The sequence below is a fragment of the Heteronotia binoei genome, chromosome 2, assembly GCF_032191835.1.
Source record: "Heteronotia binoei isolate CCM8104 ecotype False Entrance Well chromosome 2, APGP_CSIRO_Hbin_v1, whole genome shotgun sequence".
Taxonomy (NCBI): Eukaryota; Metazoa; Chordata; class Lepidosauria; order Squamata; family Gekkonidae; genus Heteronotia; species Heteronotia binoei.
In genome coordinates this window covers 142,754,872-142,774,016 of record NC_083224.1, presented here as the reverse complement: position 1 = coordinate 142,774,016, position 19,145 = coordinate 142,754,872, and the positions used below count along the sequence as shown (strand labels likewise).

The window sequence follows — 19,145 nt, the reverse complement described above, 5'->3', positions numbered from 1 at the left end:
ATAGAGAAACATTGGAGGCTAATTACAGAAAGGCCAAAATATTTTCACTAAATAACTTGAAAGTGGACTATTAAAGGATTCAAAATTTATATAAACAATCCCCTAAGGGCTAAATAACATGGACTATGTGCTTGAAATTGGAAAATAAGCCCTAGAGGGTAAAAGGAAAACTTTTAAAAAAGAGAGGCTTGGAACTTTAAAAATTAATATCTTGAGCTAGGAAGCTTCAAGGGCGGCGTTTTTAGGCTTGTTGAAAAGGGCATGCTCTGTTCTGCTAAATGCAACTATCAGATTGGGGAGTGAAGATACCAATTAAAAACCCATTATTTGTAATGGACAATCAGTAATGTCTGAGTAAAAGTTGGAATCAAGAATTACAAGGTTAAGAGCTGCCTTAGTGAGAGAGGGTAAAATGTCTAAACAAGTTTATGATCAACTGTACGCTATGGAAGGAAGAATATTGAAGGCAATGAGTGATTTAATAACTGGAAGTGAGAAGAAATTAACTAAGGAAATAAACTCCAGTGCTGAAGAGGTAAAGAAAGAATTTAAGAAGGAAATTGATGACCTAAGGAAAGAGTCTCAAGCAATAGCTAAAAAGACTGTTGACACAGAAGTGAAAATTAGAGATCAAGATGCCACCATTAAGAAAATGCAAGAAAAAGCAATACTACAAGACTGTAAGTTGATGGAGAATATGATTCGGCTAAGGGGAGTGCCTGAGAATGAACAAGAGGATGTGAAGACTCATATTGTCACAATTACAGCTGAATTTTTGGAAGAAGATCTGGAGGAGATGGAGCGTTTATGTGATGATGCATACAGAGTCAATTCAGAGCTTGCCAGAAAGCGTAAACTACCCAGGGATGTTGTTAAACAATTTTGGATAATGATTCAACAGGAGATCTCGAAAATCTTGGGTTATAACATTAGGAGAGCATCAGATGTCTTTCTGGTGGGATTACAAATGGAAAGCTTTCCGAAGCAAGACAGAACATTGTTGTGGTATTTGCTTTCAGCTGCGAGAACACTTTATTGGCGAGTACATCACAAGGCAAGGAAATGCGTGCCGGGTCCTGATTATATACATACCCCGGAACAACCCTTCGTCTGGCCAGGTCTAATCCTGGCCAGTTAAACTTCCGCCACAGATCTTGATTGGCGGAGCGTATTAGCGAGCTACATCCGAGGACCAGTGGGCTTCCACTGGTCGCCTCTGTAGCGTTTGCTGTGTTGTAACATCAAGACTGAAATGCAAGACATAACAGAAGAATAACAGAAATCTCTCCTGAAGCTCATCCTAGAAGCCAAGCTTATTGGACTATGACCCTCAAGACCCAGGTTCAGCTCCTCACTCTGCCACAGAATCTTGCTGCATTTCCGTAAGCCACTTGCGTTCTTTCAACCTAAAGTACTGGGTAGAGTACTTTAAATTGGATAAATGGGAAGAGGGAAGAAAGATATTGTATGCTGCTTTGGGTCTCCGTTGCAGAGAAAAGCAAGGTATAAATAAATAAATGTTATATAGCGAAACATTTGTTCAATAGTACCCTGCACTCTTACCTGGAGACTATTATGATATATTCACATATTCACCTTCTTACTGTTACAAAGTCATTGTCAGAAATTATTCTGAAGTTTATATTCTTTTGGCTAAGTGTATGAGATTCAGCCTCTCAGAAAGTCCAGCTTCAAAATGAGGTGGAGTTTCTATGGCAACAGTGACGTTTGCAGGCAACAACACTTTACGTAGGAAATAGAAAGCTGACTATAAAGTGCTACCATTTAAACCTGATCCTTCTAGAAGCTGGTAAACTCAATGCACACATTTATGCATATTCCTGGTATGGTCAAGACTCAGGTTCAGTTCCCCACTTAACCATGGAATCTTGCTGCATGGCTGATTGTTTGGTCATCAGCGGGGTGGGGGAGGGGGAGAAAATGGTCTGCTGACAACTGTTTTTTTTCTGCTTTAATTTTTCTGTAAGTCAAACATATTTAGCAGGCACAAGTTCATACCACAATTTGGATGGCAGCCACAATTTTGCTTCAAAAACTCCATTAAAAATCTGGTCACACCAACAAAATATTAAATTTTTTTACATCCCCATTTCTCTGAAAACTTGCCCTACCTGTTTCATCCTTGGTGACTAGGTTTTCTGCCACCTTTGCTGGCCCTGTTTCAGCACCTTTAGCTAATCTGGAGAACCGGGTCTGATATCCCAATCCTCCACCTGAAGCCTGCTGGGTAACCTTGGGCCAGTCACAGTTCTCTCAGAACTCTTGGAGCCCCATCTACCTCACAAGTTACCTGTTGTGGGGATATGAAGGAAAGGTGATTGTAAGCTGCTTTGAGACTCCTTAGGGCAGAGAAAATTGGGATATAAAAACCCACTCTTCTTTACCTTGACAGGAGAAGCATAGAGAGAAACAGTGTGAGGGCACTGCCCCTGACTTCCAGGGGCCCTCTGGCAGCCCTTTCTTTCTTTCTTTCTTTCTTTCTTTCTTTCTTTCTTTCTTTCTTTCTTTCTTTCTTTCTTTCTTTCTTTCTTTCTTTCTTGCCATGACTGAGCTGGCATAGCAGCAGCAGCTGGATCCAGGAGAGCTGAGCAGAACACAGCAGCAAAAGCAGTAGACAGAAAGGAGGGAGGTGGAGGAGCAGGAGGCAAAGGAAGCCATGTGGAATGGGCGGGGGGTGGGGTGGGGACAGATGGAGCTGCTGGCTGCAAAATGCTGGGGTGGGGGAGAGGGAGGTGGAAGAAAACCCCCCTGCTTGCATGCAATGTGCAGTCCCTTCTTGACTCCAAAGGTTTAGAGTCGGCTGCCTCAACTTGGCCACTTTCAGAGACTCCAGCTTTTGGCCCTATCCCAGAAAGCTTCTGAGAAGTGGCAAGCCCCATAGTAGATGGGAAAGGGTCTCCCTAACTTTTTAAAAAGCCCCCTAAAATCCTGGCTATGCACCTGGAGAGAAATTATGTGAAATGCTATTACTGTTAATTTTTTCTCTGTCAAGCCACCCTTAAAAGTACAAGACCAGTAAAGAAATGGTGGCACTAGTGCCCTCTATACAGTTCTGTACTGTTTGTCCTTATGAACCTAAAATTAAATAGACATAACTAAGTCATAACTACTTGGAATATCTGAAATAGGCATATCTCTTTCTCCAAGAGAGAGGCAAGAAGTACACCTCAAACCATTCTTGCACTAGATAAGAAGTTGAAATTTGATATCTATCTTGACCAAGACACCCTATTTACTGAAGGCATTTGAAAACTGAGTATTCATACATTTAAAAAGGGATGTTGGTACACTGCCTCTCAAAAGGTTAGGGACATGGTATACCTCAGAATAGTTACACTTCTTTTGTCTTATTTATGAACCTCACATTGATACATACTAGTCCAAGACACCACAATTGTTAGAAAAATCAATAATGTTGATTATTGTACATCCAATATTCAAAACTGAAGATACAAAGTTTATGTCATGATAAAGGTCTGTACTCCAATATAGAGCAGGCAAAACTATGCAGAGGATGGGATGTATTGATCTGGAAGTTCCACTGCTGCATTGTACATTTAAGAAACCTTGGGGAAATTTCCAGTAGCAGCCTGGAATGTGCATATCCCTGCTTGCAGAATGCCAGATGAATTTGCTAATGTATTAAAATGTGTCAAAGTCACTAATACCAAATGTATATAATATAATGAAAAAATGTTCAGGCTTACCTTTAAACTGTTGACAATTTTGTCATCTTCTGGTAACTGGGGATTAATTGCAATAACAATGTCTTCAAACCCACCATTGTTGAGTTTTACCAAGGAACCTGTCACCCCATGTAGTAATTGTAACACCAAGGCAAGAAGCCATACGTTAACCATTATCTTTGATTCTACCAGTTATACCACTCTCAGCGAGAAAAATAATGGCACAGAACTGTTACATATGCAACTACTTATATATGGATGCACAGAAAACCGCTCTGTGTTTTATGACAGAACTTTGAACTATTAAGGAACTTCAGTTTGTCTGAGTAGTCAATACTGTATTTGGTTACAAGTTAACAATCAGGGGAAATCTCCAAGGATGAGATATGTTAATCAACAAGTTGTATTTCCTTGTCTTGCTGTTGTCAGTAATACACTATGAGCATTTTTAAACAAAACTTAATTGAAATAGCAATCTAGCCTTTCTGGTTTGCCTTATGGCTGTGCATGGAAGAAATTCATAGCTTTAATGGAAGGGCAAAATCAACTCAAGACTAATCCCTGGGTTGGGTTCTCTACCAGATAAATAATATTTACGTAACAACACTTTTAAAGTATGTAACATGAATAATATGTTATGACACTGCTGGGATTTATTGAACTGAGATAAAACGATCCTTGTGTTTACTCTGCAAAACAAAGAGCAGCTCTTAGATGAGGAGAGCAGGAAATCAATGAGTGTGGTCACACGTCACATTAAAAGCGGGTGTGTAGCGCTCAAATTTGAACCACTCAATATTGATTCGATGCAGGGTCGTTCAGATGAGCATCCAAGAATGCTACTCATTCTGTTGTTGAGTGTTCAGACATCCAATACCATTATGCTCTTTTCTTGGAGCATGCGTGATCAGATGGTGATTTCTGGGAGGGGGGGGGGTCCATTGAACATGCGCCCAACTGTTTGGAGTTGGGAAATCAAACATTGCTTCAGAGGCAGGGGGGAAAGGGGAAAGTTTCCGGAATTAACGTTGCCAATTCAAACCAAGGAAATGCCAGGAATTACTTTCCTAGAAATTGGCAGTGACAATGATATCTGGAAATCCTCCACATTGAAAAAAAAGATTTTTTTCCTATTCTGAATAGTGGGATAATGTTTCCCCCCCATGTTGCAGCTCTGATCTGAAGACTCCTCCTTTCCCTGGTCTGCTGCTTACTAATAAAAAAATGTTCAGAAGATCTGTTCATGCATCTTCTAGGGTTTCATCTAGTTTGATTCCTAGGTACATTGCTAATTCCTTCACCTTATATCTGCTACAGTGGCAATGTGAATATATGACAAATGAGAGCTGATAGAATGAGGTGCTGATATTATACTGGAGAATCTGGCCCAGCTTTGGTTTGTATAGTACCACAGAAATTATTCCTGATTGAGGGCAATGATGGCCCTGGTAGTGTAGCTCATGCATTCTGACAGTTCTGGGATAAAAGGTAAAATATTACTTTGTGGAAACCGTTACATTGCTACATCTGCTGTATGTGACTACAAGCAGTCTGGAAAGAGAGGATGAGGATGTTCTTGAGAGAAACTTCTCCAAGAACAAGATTTATTTGTGTAAATAAGGCCAGACTGATAGTGACTTGGGCAAAAAAACAAAACTCATGCTGCTTGTCACATAAATGCAGATCACACTTCTAGTTTCATGCAGTGGAAAAACAAAGCCTATCCAGGCTAGCAATTTATTCTGAATTACCATGATTCTTTCTGTTATGTATGAGAATCCATATTGTTACCAATGGTGTTGCTGCCTGGCTCTTTGGAGCCTGAAGAACTGAACTTGCGGAGTTAGGAACAATGGGCAGTAGGATCCAAATCCAAACTGCCCTGCTCCAATCACAATCCAAACTGCCCTGATGGTTTGAATGACCCAATAACATGCTAGTGCGGGAACCCAGCATTGTATATAGTTGGCCCAGAGAGCCCCGTTTCTCAGTCTTGTTAGTGCAGCCACCTACCATGCTGTAATTAAAGAGCTTGTTGTCACTACCACCTCACCTCCTCAATGCCTAAGAACCCACTATATTATACATTCATTACATTTTAACAGAGTTCAGACAATGCCACTCACAACCTCTTGTGGATTAGTGTTCCCCTGTTCATTCATTCATTCATCTTTTTTCAAACCCCTTTTGTGCTGATCATGGAATGAGTAATTAAGTTGTAATGCCGCAGTTGGCTGACAAAAATCTGTTCTGTTCCATTACACTTAATGAGACTTATTCTTAAGTAGGTATTATTAAATTCTTGCTATTATTTGTGAAATGGAAAACCATAGAATTAGAATGGAGATGACACTGTAATTGTGCTATAATGTAACCTCCTGGTATTGTGCTATAATTTCACCTGCTGGTATTGCAAAATTACTCTTGAATTAATAAGTACATTATTTTCCCAATCAAAAACTCCAGAATTTTAAAATGTTTTGTTTCTTATTTCCTGCTGTGTTCAGGCTCCTGCTAGTTTGCACTTCCTGATAGTTTTAACTTCAATTTATTTATTTAGCCATTGTGATCTGAATTTATATTAAAAGTTGTTGTGTGCATAGTAGCACTTTTTTCAGCAAATAACTGGTCATGTTCTATTTTGTTCTTTATTCCCTTTTAAGCCTAAAATCTGCAAGGATTAGCTAAATTGGGATGAGCAACTTGGAAATTACAGCTCACCCACCACAATAACATTTTCTAAACTTCTGGAAGCTGGAGTGGATTGATTTTTGTTGGAAGTGGAGACGTGTACCCTGTCTCCTGCCTTCGATTTCAGAAACAGCGCTATAGATTTAGATAGAGGGTCAGGATACACAAAGCACTCTTTCCTTCCTGCTATCTGATACTATCCCTCTGAAATAGAATGCTGTTCTTAGGAATGAGACTTTCTTGCTTCTGGCTTAACATCTCTCTCACACACACAAACAAGAAAGGGCAGGAAGAGCTCTAGTGGCTACAGTTGTTAGCAGCTATCAGAGCAGCCTTTTAATTTCCTGTCCTCTTATGAGAAGCAGGAGTGTCTGGCATAGCCGAATAGTACTGGTTCCTGAGTCCAGTAGTAGTACACGCACCTATATCAGTTTCTGGGACATGAATAAAATTGTGTTGTTTGATGCCTACTTCATGTCCTAGGTCAACATTCTAGCCAGTCAGTTAAGTAAGAAACAAAACTGTATCTCACAACTCTTGATCCCACAAAGGGATATTGAGAGGTTGTGCAGAATGCTAACCAGGAATCACCAGTTTTTCCAATTCTGCATGATGCCTTTTGGCCTGTATGGTGTGGCCATCATATTCTAGCAGTTTGTCAACATAATTCAGGAGTCATACCAAGTCTTCTGCCTGTGCTCTATCAATGATATTGTCTTCAGTCCTGATTGGTACCATCATTGAAAAAAAAAACCCTTTCCCTTATACTCCAGACTCTGGAGGAAGCTATGTTGACTGTTTTACATAGATATTTTGAAGAAGTCATATAAAAACTGACATTGTTTTTCTTTCTTTGAATTATTTTATGCCAATTTTGACCCAACATGAAGGGCTATGGCTCACTGACTGAGCATGCTGAAGGTCCTAGGTTCAATCCCTGATAACTCCAATTAAAAGGATCATGTAAGAGGTGATGTGAAAGACCTCATCCTGAGATCTTGGAGAGTCACTGCTGGTCTGAGTAGACAATATTGACTTTGATGGACCTAGGGTCTGATTCCCAGTATAAAGCAGCTTCATGTGTTCATATTTACTTAGGATCCACAAGGTAGTGACACACATTAAGGCCCGCTTTAAAAGCACACACACATAAACAGGAAGTAGGGTCAGTGAGGGGTCACCAGACAAAACAGTAGTCTTTAGCTGCTGGCAGTTGACAATAATAGAAAGAGGCAGACAAATCTCCCTGGGGAGAGAATTCCATAATTTTGGTGTCACAACCAAGATGGCCTTGCTGAACTGATGTTAACTATATTAACTGAGATAAAATATTAATCACAAGTAAATAACATGGATGTAATATATATATAATGTAAAATAATCAATGGTCATAACATGAAAAGCATTATGCAAAATTGATTTGAGCTGGCTTGATGTAGTGGATAAGAACACAGACTTTAATCTGGGAGAACCAGGTTTGATTGTCCACTCCTTCACATCCAGCTGCTAGTGTTACATTTGGTCAGCCAGTTCTCTCAGAGCTGTTCTCTTCAGAGCAATTCTCGAAAGAGCTCTCTCAGCCACACCTACCTCACAGGGTGTCTGTTGTGGAGAGTGGAAGGGAAAGGAGATTGTAAACCATTCTGGGACTCTGAGTGAAGGGTAGTGTATAAATCCAATCTTCTCCTCATCTTCTTCTTCCAAAATGAACTTGACTCTAAAATTCTTGAAGACTTTGAATTTTCATTCTTTATTGATTTTTCATTGGAAAAAAAAACTTGAGCAGAAACAGGACATTAGATTCAAATCAAGTCCCTGCAATCACATAATGTTATCAGTCAGATCACAATCCCTCATGACATAATGCTGTAAACACTTACTGAAGACTCTCTTAAGACTTACCAGAGGATACCACAAATTCATTATGAATGGCATGAAGATGCTGCTAAAACTGACATTTCCACTTACTCTGTGCTGCAACATTGTGTTACTCTGTGTTCCAATGCTGTCACTCCACATCATCTGAAGCTGTCAGCAAGGAGTGGGATGCATAACATCACAATACAGAGTATGTTCCAATATAAGATATGTTAAGAACATAATAAGAGTCCTACTGGATCAGACCATTGGTCCATTTAGTCTAGCATCCTATCTCACCCAGTGGCCAGTCAGTTACTATGGCGAACCAACAACAAGGCATAAAAGCCAAGGCATTCTCCTAACGTTGCCTCCTAGTCCTAGCACTGATAATTGGAAGATTTTACTGTCTGAATTTTGAGGTTCCCTTTAGTCACCATGGTTAGCCATCACTAATGGACCTATGCTCCATGAATTGACCCAATAACCTTTTATTCTTGTGGCTGGCCATCATTCCATCCTCTGGCAATGAATTTCACATTTTAATCACTTCTTGTATAAAGAAGTACTACTCTTTGTTTGTCCTGAATCTATTTCCCATAAATGTTACTGGGTGCCCTTGAGTTCTAGTATTTAGGGATAGGTAGAAAAAGTCGGTCACTTCCGGGTTCCTGTCCTGCATCTCGACCTGTGTTATTAGTGACAGGCTGCTTCGGCGGGCCGCTGCGCCGGCCCCCTGGGTCCCACAATGATGGGACCGATGCCACAGGGACGGGCTTGAAACACTATAACCCCTCAAAAGAACAGCAGTCTAGCTCGCTTCCCCCGAGCCCTGCCGCCATAAGCCTCAAGGGGGCTCATTTTGCGGCATCTCCCGGCGGGAGGGTGGCACCCGCACGGGACACATATCAAATGAAAGAGGGGGCGCAGGGCTATCAGAAACAGCTGGCGGAGGGAGTCGGGAGCCCACCCCACTGGGGGATCCACACCCCGAAAGTGATGAAGGTGGCGCAGATAGAGCCAACAGAGCAAACAGGACAAAATAAATAGGCTGCATTATGCAGCACAGTTGAGAAAGTGCCTTATCCCATATACTGATGAAGTATATACAGGATTTGAGAACAAAATTGTTTCCGGCGGTGATATTTGGGGGATTTTTGGGGACGTCACAGGAAGTGCTGTGAAGTCACTTCCTGTTTCCGGCAGTGGCATTTGGGGGAAATGATGTCATTTGGGGGGAATGATGTCACAGGAAGTGATGTCACTTCCTGCTTCCGGCAGGTGGCGCAGGGGAAATGATGTCACAGGAAGTGATGTCACTTCCCATTTCCGGCAGGTGGCGCGGGGGAAATGACGTCACAGGAAGTGATGTCACTTCCTGTTTCCGGCGGTGGCGTGACATCACCGGAAGTGCCGTCACCGGAAGTGACGTCACTTCCTGTTTCCGGCAGCGCGCGCGCACCCCTACCTTCCCCCCCCAAGGTGTCCCTGGCTGGCCTTCAGACATTATGGCCACCCTAGCCACCAATTAACTTGTTATTGGCTACTGCAGAAGTCCAGCCGTTATGGTCACTACAGAGCCTCCCCTTTTTCCGCCCCTGTACCTCCCATCCCCCGAGGGTCTAAGGTAGTCTATTTAACCTCTGACCCAACTCCACTCATGTGTGCATCTAGCAGTACCCCAGTTCCGCTGTCTAGACCCACCCCCGATTCCTGATCAGTTGAGGGTCTTATTTCCCCTGTTCTCTTTCGTCGTCATCGGAGCCTTCCTTGAAGACTACGATTGGTAATTATCACCCTGTTTGCCTATCCATGTGTTGTCTCTATATCTCTATTTTTCTTAGGACTGTATGTGTGTTTTGTGAATTATTTGTCTTGTATGTAAGCCTATTATTTTCTGGAATAAATTTTAATTGGTTTTACTTAATTAGAATCCTTGATAAATTTAAGCATTAATTTCTGGATGTGGATCCTGTATACATAGATAAAAGATTCTTATTAAGCCAGCTGCCCACCTGACAATTCCCCATCCTTGTTTTGAGGGCATTTTGGCTTACAAGCTCTCTAATTCATTTTAATGCAGTGGCAATAAATGAATACAAGAAACTAACCTGGCTAGTAATGTACAAAGGGCACCAATGTCTTTATTTCTTTATGTCTTTATTACTTTCCACAAACGTTGAGATGCAAGGAACAAAATTGCACTGAAGTAACCTGCCATTGTGCCAGGAGGCTCTCTCATGTAGGACTTTGAAACTCTTGCTGAGATTTAACACTACATATCAAAGTAGATGACAGCAGCAGCAGAGATATTACATAAAGTGGATAGAGTAGGAGTCAGGTTTGCAAAGCACACCAATGACGGCATGATTCATACCTGTCTCTTACCTTTCTTTCCCAAGCACTTTTCTTCCTGTTTTTACTTTTGGTATCAATATCACCTGAGGGGGGGACACCTGGAAAGACAAGGCCATAGGAAGATGGAGAATTTCTCTTATTTCTTATTTCAGAAAGGCAGAAAATCTGCAAAAGATTGTGGGTGGGTGTGAAGTATCATCATCTGGGCTCTTTTTCTAGCAGGAGCTCCTCTGCATATTAGGCCATGTCCCCCTGATGTAGCCAACCCTGGAGTTTACAGTAGGCCTTGTACTAAGAGTCCTTTAAGCTCTTGGAGGATTGGCTACATCAGGGGGGCATGGCCTGATATGCAGAGGAGCTCCTGCCAGAAAAAGAGCCCTGATCATCATCATCGTTAGTTTATTTATATTCTGCCCATTCCCCCATGGGAGCTCAGGGCGGAGTACATCAAAATAAGTAATAGTAAAACAAACAATCAAGAACAACTAAAATCACAATAAAATCAGTTACAGCATTAAGCTCAGAATCTAATCGGCACTTGACATACCATATATCATACCATATATTATGATGTTACATAACTCACTAGCCTACGTCAGTAACAAACAGTCTGAATAATGATTAAATAGCAACGCTATATTAATAGCATAATTTTTCAGCACTGATGATGGTGTAACATGATGGTACAGCATGGGAGGCCAACCGATCTAACAAATAGATGTCTGCTGCCTCATCCAAAAGCCTGGCGGAACAGCTCTGTTTTACAGGCCCTATGAAAGGCTAACAAGCCAGGTAGGGCCTAGATCTCCATAGGGAGCTGATTCCACGAGGTCGGGGCCAGGACTGAAAAAGCCCTAGCCATGGTAGAGGCAAGATGGGCATCTCTTGGGCCAGGGACGGTCAAAAGATCTTGGGAGGCCGAATGAAGCAACCTCTGGGGCATATATGGGGAGAGACAGTCCCACAGGTATGTTGGTCCCAGGCCACGCAAGGCTTTAGAAGTCAAAACTAAAACCTTAAAACGGACCCGGTACTCTATAGGCAGCCAGTGCAGACTGTGGAGTGTCGACCGTATGCTCACCCATATAGGTGATGCAGTCAGCAAGCAAGCTGCCACACTCTGAACCCGCTGCAGTTTCCAGATCAGCCTCAAGGGCAAGCCCACATAGAGCAAGTTACAGTAGTCTAGCCTAGAAGTGACCATTGCATGGATCACTGTAGCTAAATCTTGGGGGGGATAGATATGGTGCTAGTTGCCTGATCTGCTGTAGATAGAAAAAGACAGACCCGGCAACCATCACGACCTGGGCCTCCATAGAAAGGGAGGCATCCGGAATCACTCCCAAGCTCTTCACCTGTTGTGCCAGCACCAAAACGCACCATCCAAGGCTGGGAGCTGGATGCATGAACCCACCCCCACTCAACTCAGGCACAGGACCTCTGTCTTAGCTGAATTTAACTTCAGCCAGCTCTGCTGTAACCATCCGGCCATGGCTCCTAACACCTCAGACAGATTATCAGGGGCAGAGGACAGTCTACCACCCATCAACAGGTAGAGCTGGGTGTCATCAGCATACTGGTGACAATGCAGCCCAAAAACTTGGGCAATCTGGGCAAGGGGGCACATATAGATGTTAAATAATATTGGCAAGAGGATAGCTCCCTGCTGCACTTCATATATGCACTTCATCATTTGCTCTGTTTAATTTTGCCAGCTAGCAGTTAAAATGAAAGCCAGTTTGGTATAGTGGTTAAGTGCGCGGACTCTTATCTGGGAGAATCGGGTTTGATTCCCCACTCTTCCACTTTGTCTATAACATACAATGATATTTTCTTCCGATGGGGTGTATTTATATTCATCATTTCAAACTTCATAACTAGTCTGTTGTAACTACATTATTAGTTTCATCATTGCTACAGTATTACATGTTTTTTCCTCTTCTGCATATCTCATAATAAAATATGTCAGCGATCACATTACTCATATGGCTGAGAATTAGGGTGTTTTAGCTAGCTCCGTCTGTATACTTACTTTGTGTGTATGCAAGAAAATATTTTTAAACCATATCTTAATATATTAATTTTAGAACATATCCTGCTAGACAGAGCTTCTATCTAAAACGTTACACAAAATGTCACTCCCTGACATTTTTATTACTATTATCAGTCATTAGCAAAAATAACAGCACAGCAACAAAACTAGCATGTAACCAATTAAGTTAAACAACTGAATTGCTGAAAAATATAATGTAAGCTTCACTGTCTGCATGTGCATGTTCTGGCCATCTCTTGCCATGGCCTTTGCTGAGTTCACTGTCTTTACTTTCCTGCTTTCCCCTGGAGTAGCAGAGTCCCTAACACCACACAAGGCCTTGTTGGGCTAGATAAGGAGAGATGAGGCTAGAAGGGAGGCAAGAGTGGGGAGGGAAGGTCAGTTGGTGCATGGGCTGCTTACCCAACTGTGCCTCATAACATGAAGGGTGATGAGAGGAGAGAACAAGCATGACAGCTGTGCTCACTGAGAAGGCAAAGCACCACTGCAAATATCTCGGCTGAATCCATTCTCCACCTCTGGGGCATTTGTAGGATTGCTTTCTCCATGTCTTTTACAAAATGCAACACTCTTCATAATAAAGGGTATAGAAATAATATCTATATACAACAAATCTGGACAGGCTGAAGGTTGGCCCCTCCATGACCTGCTACAATAGCAGCCAAGACCATCTTTTAGACTATTTAAAACAAGTGAGAATTTTAAACTGTGGCCCATTCCTTGGTAGGGAGAATCCTGTGGGTGGGTTGGGGAGCTACTGCCTTGAGAATTTCATTCCAATTAGATGGTCAAATACAAAGTTAAAAACAAAGTGTCCTGTATTTATTTGTGCAAAATAGAAACACTTACTTAGCTTTTTCTGAAATTTGGATTACAGGGTTACCATGTCTGAGAAGAGCAAGACTTGTTCTTTTCAACTGCTTTAGATGGACTAATATGGCTACCCATGTGATCTAGCAGCATGGCTGAGAGGTACAGTTTCTGAGAGTCATGCCCCAGCAGGCTAGAAGACGACAAAGTTATAGGTGGAAATGTGCTTCCCGTTCAACTAGCATAAATGTGAACCAGATATGATGGCACTGAACATGAAAATAATATTAAATAACCTGAAAAACCCATATGAAATTTCTGTATACATCCATAGCTGTAATGCCAGACCTCTCGTTAAGTTGTACCCTACAGACCTTGCTATTGCATGAATTGATTTGTGCAACCCTGGAAGAAAAAACAACCTGGAAGTAAGACACCATTTCTGAACATGCAGTGCACACATTGATTCTTTATTTAAAAGTATGTAAGAAGAAAAAGATATACATATATTATCGAGTACTTGCAGGATTGGAACCAGTGTTGTTCTCTGGGTGGGGCAGAGGATTTCTTAGAACTGCAAAGGGGTGGGAATCAAATGTCTGCCACAGGAGGGAGGAAATAAAAAACCAGATAGCCCTTCCATTGGATCCAACACAATTTGTCTACGTATGCCTATTTAGAGTCTTTGAAAACTATGATATGGAACCTGACATGATACAGAAAAAGACAGGCCTCAGATTCAGTGGGAGCTCACAGGAGCACAGCTCCTGAACCTTTCTGAGAGTTCAACCTCCTCCTTCTGAGAGTTCCACCTCCTTGTCCATTGAATAACAATCCCTAGATTAGCTCCACCACCTATTTTTCTACAAAATGACCCCTGGAAAAGGATAGGATTAACAGATTGGTTCTAAAACAACAGAGTATAAATCTCTTTAGACATTCACTGTATAGTTTAGTGGGCAGAAAGTATAGGCCTGCATCCTCGTTTGCTGCTACAGCTCTTTCTAGTCCCTGCAGCAATCAATTCCAGGACTCACATGTCTGAACAGCCATGTCGCTTGGCAAGGGTGGAGTCAGTGACACACGGAGTTGAAATTGCTTCTCCTTCCTCTTCCACATGCATGACTCTACAAAGGCAAGGAGGCAGATTCATCTCCTTGTTCCTCCTCACTCCAGCCTGCCAACCATCACAGCTGTTTCTCTGTGTAGATCCCGCAACCCTGGGAGTGAACCCCAGGAGTGATCATTCCAGGGATCTAAGGGAGCTGCAGCAGTGGAGGGGACCATGAGAAAATACCACATGCTTTCTGTACAGGGATGGTAGGATCCTGCACAGAATTTCTAACTCTTGAAAGTTATTACAGTACTGGCACAGGATTCCAGGTTTTTCGTTTTTTAAATACACAAATTGTTACACTTACAATAGCACAAATAGCAACTACAGACACACATACTATGATCACTATAATGCTACTATTGTTTTCTTTATTAGAAGAAGTAGGAGAGGTAGTAGTAGGAAATGTGGAAACAAGTACAACTGTTCTTGCGATATTGGATGCTTCTCCAACATTGTTGCTGTCATCAATGCCACAAATTGCAAAGTAGATGGTAGCGCCATTTGTGTGTGTGAAGTTTTCAGGCTTAAATTGAAAGGATTGTTTGACTCCTGCAAAATCAGTTGTCAGACCAGATGTGTTCACAGAAATGGCTGTATGAAAAGCAGCATCTCTTAATTCCAAGGGATTTTTACTCATTTTTATTTCATATCTTTCTGCTGCAAAATAAAATATAATTGACAGGCATTAGAAACCTATATTTTATGTCAAGGACTAGATGAAAATAATCTAATATTACTCCCTGTCAATGGGTTTCAAACTCCTTGCACTCAGGAAATGTTTCCCAGAAAAAAATTCAGACCTTTCTAGGAATGCCCCTCTTCCCCATGGTGATATTCTGATGAAACCATGGCAAGTGGAAGGAAGCTGCTACTCCCTCAATTATCTCCATACTGCTACTGGAGATCCCAAGAAACTAAGGTTCCAGAGAGTTCAAAGAGGGGTAGGAGGGAGGGGTATATACCTGCACAGAAGACCATTTGATAAACAACAATAATAGGTAAGTGCAACCCTGTTTTCATTGTTGTGGCTTCTGTACATCCCACAATGGGAAACTGGCAAGCTCACTTACTAAAGGAGGAGGGTGTGAAATTAGAGACCAAGGAGGACTGTGTTGCCAACATTTGTTTAGCTTCCTATACTGAGATTCATTCAAAGGTGCTTGTAGAGGAGCAAGGGCTGTTCTACAAATGCCCCAATCCAAATACCATGTAGGAACATGGTGGGAAAACCCAACAAATATGGCCCTGGAAGAGAGAGCCAAGATAGGTGAAGGACACTGAACATTCATGTACCTAGGACAGACTTTGATAGTGTATGCCAACCCACAAGGATGGGTTCTGTAAGATTGTACACAGGTCCTTCTTGGAGTCTGAATGACAAACACAATGAAGGCCCTTGGTCAACAGAACAGCTATGAATATTCACATCTAAGGTATGTAAGAAGTGCTGTGTTGTTAAGACGTCAGAAATAACATAATTAAGATATCATTGAAAAATAATTCCAGGCAAGGAATACCAGCTAAGGCACTGGATACTGTGACATTGTGAATTTTCATGAATGAGGAGACATTAGAATCCACAATGTGCCCATTCCATAGTTGCACACTAAAATCCTAGTTATGAAGGAAGCACTATGCAAGCAAAAAGATAACAAGGGGGTTATAATATAGTGGGTTCAATGGAAGGAGGAGATGAGTTTGCAGTGACCATAGCTCTCTTTATTAGTTACAGCATGGTAACGGCTGGACTAGAAGACTGCTGAATTGGGCCAATGGGGCCAATTATATACACTTCAAGGTTCCCGCACTAGGGCGCCATTGGATCATTCAAACCAGCAGGGGGCCGTGATTGGAGCAGGGCAGCAGGGATTTGGATCCTACTGCCCATTGTTCCTGAGTCCCCAAGCTCAGTCTTAAAAGCTCCAATGAGCCCGGCAGGAACATATGTAATACTATACCACATTAGTCCACATACATAACAGGGTTTTGCCCGTGTTTGGAATGATGCAGGGAAAGTCTTCAGCGTGGACTAAAGGAAGAAAAAAACAGTAAGAAGGAGATTGAGAAAGATGTTTTTAGAAACCCTTTTGAGTCATATTGGGAGGAGAAACTTTTTCCCAATAAAGATCCCTGATAAAGATAGCAGCCAAGTAAGCATCTGGTGCACATTCTTGGATTTAATCTGGGAATGGAACCTTGACTCTGGCCACATTATTCCATTGGCTTTCTATTGGCTGACACTTGTCTTTCAAAATCCAGTAAGGAAGAGGAAAATTTAGAATGTTTGAGTCCTAACCAGTGGCCCAAACATAAAGTAGAAGAAGCAGGGTACAAACCCTGCTACAGCCTCAGCACAGACTTTTCCCGACTTAGAAGTGCAAGATTTGACAGTCAAGGAGTTTTGTTTGCCTCCCCCCAAAAACCAAGACTATACCGATGAATCAGCAATTAGCAGAGAAAAGCAAACCAGGATTATTGTCCAAGGCTCCATAGTCTGCGGGATCCTCTGCTTTGATGTCATGGTATCAGATGCAATACTTTCCTGGCAACCCTGCTTTTATCAGAGTGCAACTGAGGCTCAGCTTACCAAGAAACAGCTGGAGGTGTGTTTGTGTGCTGGTGAACAAACCTTGCTGAGGAGCCACCAAACGGAGAAAGACACAGCTGCCAAACAGGCAGCATACAGCCAGTTGGGAGAAAGTGGTATGACTCACAGGAGAGGTTGGCGGGGGGTGGGGGGAGTGAGGTGTCACAGTATTACAATGGGTTGGGTCCAACCAGCTTTTTTTACTTGATCTCATCCAGTTCCCCTACATATAGGAATCCTATTTGACAACCAAAAAACATTATGCCAGGGATCCTAGCACCTGAAGGATCCCTGGCATAATGTTTTTTGGTTGTCAAATAGGATTCCTCCTCCCTTTTTCACCAGAAATAAAACTTGTTGATCCAACCCAATGTCAATGCCAGGTGTCAGGATGGACATGCCTGCCTCCTTTGTGGGATTTATTCAGGGAATGGACAGATAGGAATGGGAAGGCAGCATCCAAATAGATTAATTTGCACCAGGCTCTACAGACCCACAGGGATGGTTCTGGCAGTTTATCAGAGCCCTCAGATTAAAGCAAAATGGCATACCTTTCCCAATATCATAGTCATCCCCAGGAGCTGTCCAGGACAAAAGGAATTCATCATCTTCTAAATGCACTTCAAGGTCAGTGATTTTACAAGGTGGAAAGATGTCTGGAGCACTTGAACTGCTTGGAGGAGCTCCTGCCAGTACAAAAGAACCTCCTGATGCAATTCTGCTGAAATTTCCAAGGTCTAGTTGGATTTCATCCTCACTGACTTCAGGTCTTGGTGGGTTCATTTTTATTACACCTATCAAAAAAGGCCAAAAGAAATGTGTTTTAGTGCATGGGTATCAAACATATGCCCCATGTGACACATCCAGCCTGCACAGGGGTTCTATCCTGCCCTTCTGTAACTGGCCATCATCTGCTTTCTTCTCCAATTCTGCTGCTGCTGCATCCCAAGTTGCTTTGACAGACTTTCTCAATTGCCCAGGAGAGGTAGATAGGCAAGTCTCTGTTTTCTGCATTGGCTGAGGGTCCTGCCCCTCCCCCTTCCAGGGGAAGGGAGGGAACAAGCCAGAGCTTGCTTTCTGGCCAGTCTGCCACAATCTTTCATCAATATTTCTTTCCATTGGCTGATGCTCCTCCCCTTTGCTTGGCTGCTTCAATCACACAAGAGAAATACAAAAGAACCTTTAAGGCCACCACAGTTTTAGTCAAGATATGAGCTTTTGTGTGCCTTGTTACAGAGTGTGTATTTTGTTGGGCTCATCATGCTCTCTGTGTGTGCATGCATGTTTGCGTTGGGCTCATTATATTGTGGTTCTAGTTGCAACTGGATTTACCTCCCCTTTTTCGTTGTATTCATGCCCTCATGATCCAGTCTTTCTCAGTAGAAAATCAATGCTGGGATGAGGAATAGCAATAAGCCAGTGAGGTGGATGAAATGTGTGTCCAGACCAATTTCACCCAGCACATTTCCTTTGTAGACTGGGAATTCTGAACCTGAGCAGGCTAATCCTGACCACTATACATGGCTGTCTCTCTAGCCACTTTCTCTCTCCTGGTGCTTATCTCTAGTCCCTCTCCACTTGTTCCTACAGGTCCACTGTCTATCAGGAACAGCATTTTGGGGACTGACATGGGCCCATATTGGGAGGTGGAGGTGAAAAAATCACGTGACATCCCTTCTGCCTGTGGAAATTTCTGGTAGATCCAAGCACATAGCATTTTCTCAGTATAGACAGATAGAAGCCATCTTCTCATTCATACATACACATCAAATCAAATGGCAACCTCTTCCCTGTGGTGCCATAACAGGCAGCTGTGATGTGTGTACATGGACAGCATTCTTTGTGGGCAGGTCTAATCACATCGGTTCTTCCCACCAGATTGGCACTCCACTCAGTTCCATGCTTTGCACATGGCAAAGTGAAGACAACTTGACCAGTGAGAAGTTTATCTCTACAGAGACATGC

General features: G+C 42.3%; 2 protein-coding genes across 2 annotated transcripts in view; both read right to left on the bottom strand.

The window, feature by feature from the left end:
- LOC132566773 (calcium-activated chloride channel regulator 1-like) overlaps nt 1-3,971 on the bottom strand; it is a 57,637-nt gene extending 53,666 nt beyond the window's left edge. Inside the window, exon 1 of the mRNA XM_060232152.1 lies at nt 3,729-3,971. Coding sequence (XP_060088135.1) covers nt 3,729-3,881 — 153 coding nt within the window. The 5' untranslated portion in view covers nt 3,882-3,971. The remainder of the gene's footprint in view (nt 1-3,728) is intronic.
- A 10,863-nt stretch (nt 3,972-14,834) lies between these two features.
- LOC132567355 (calcium-activated chloride channel regulator 1-like) overlaps nt 14,835-19,145 on the bottom strand; it is a 54,660-nt gene continuing 50,349 nt past the window's right edge. The window contains 2 exon segments of the mRNA XM_060233031.1: nt 14,835-15,250; nt 17,732-17,974. Of these exon segments, the coding sequence (XP_060089014.1) occupies nt 14,835-15,250; nt 17,732-17,974 (659 nt within the window).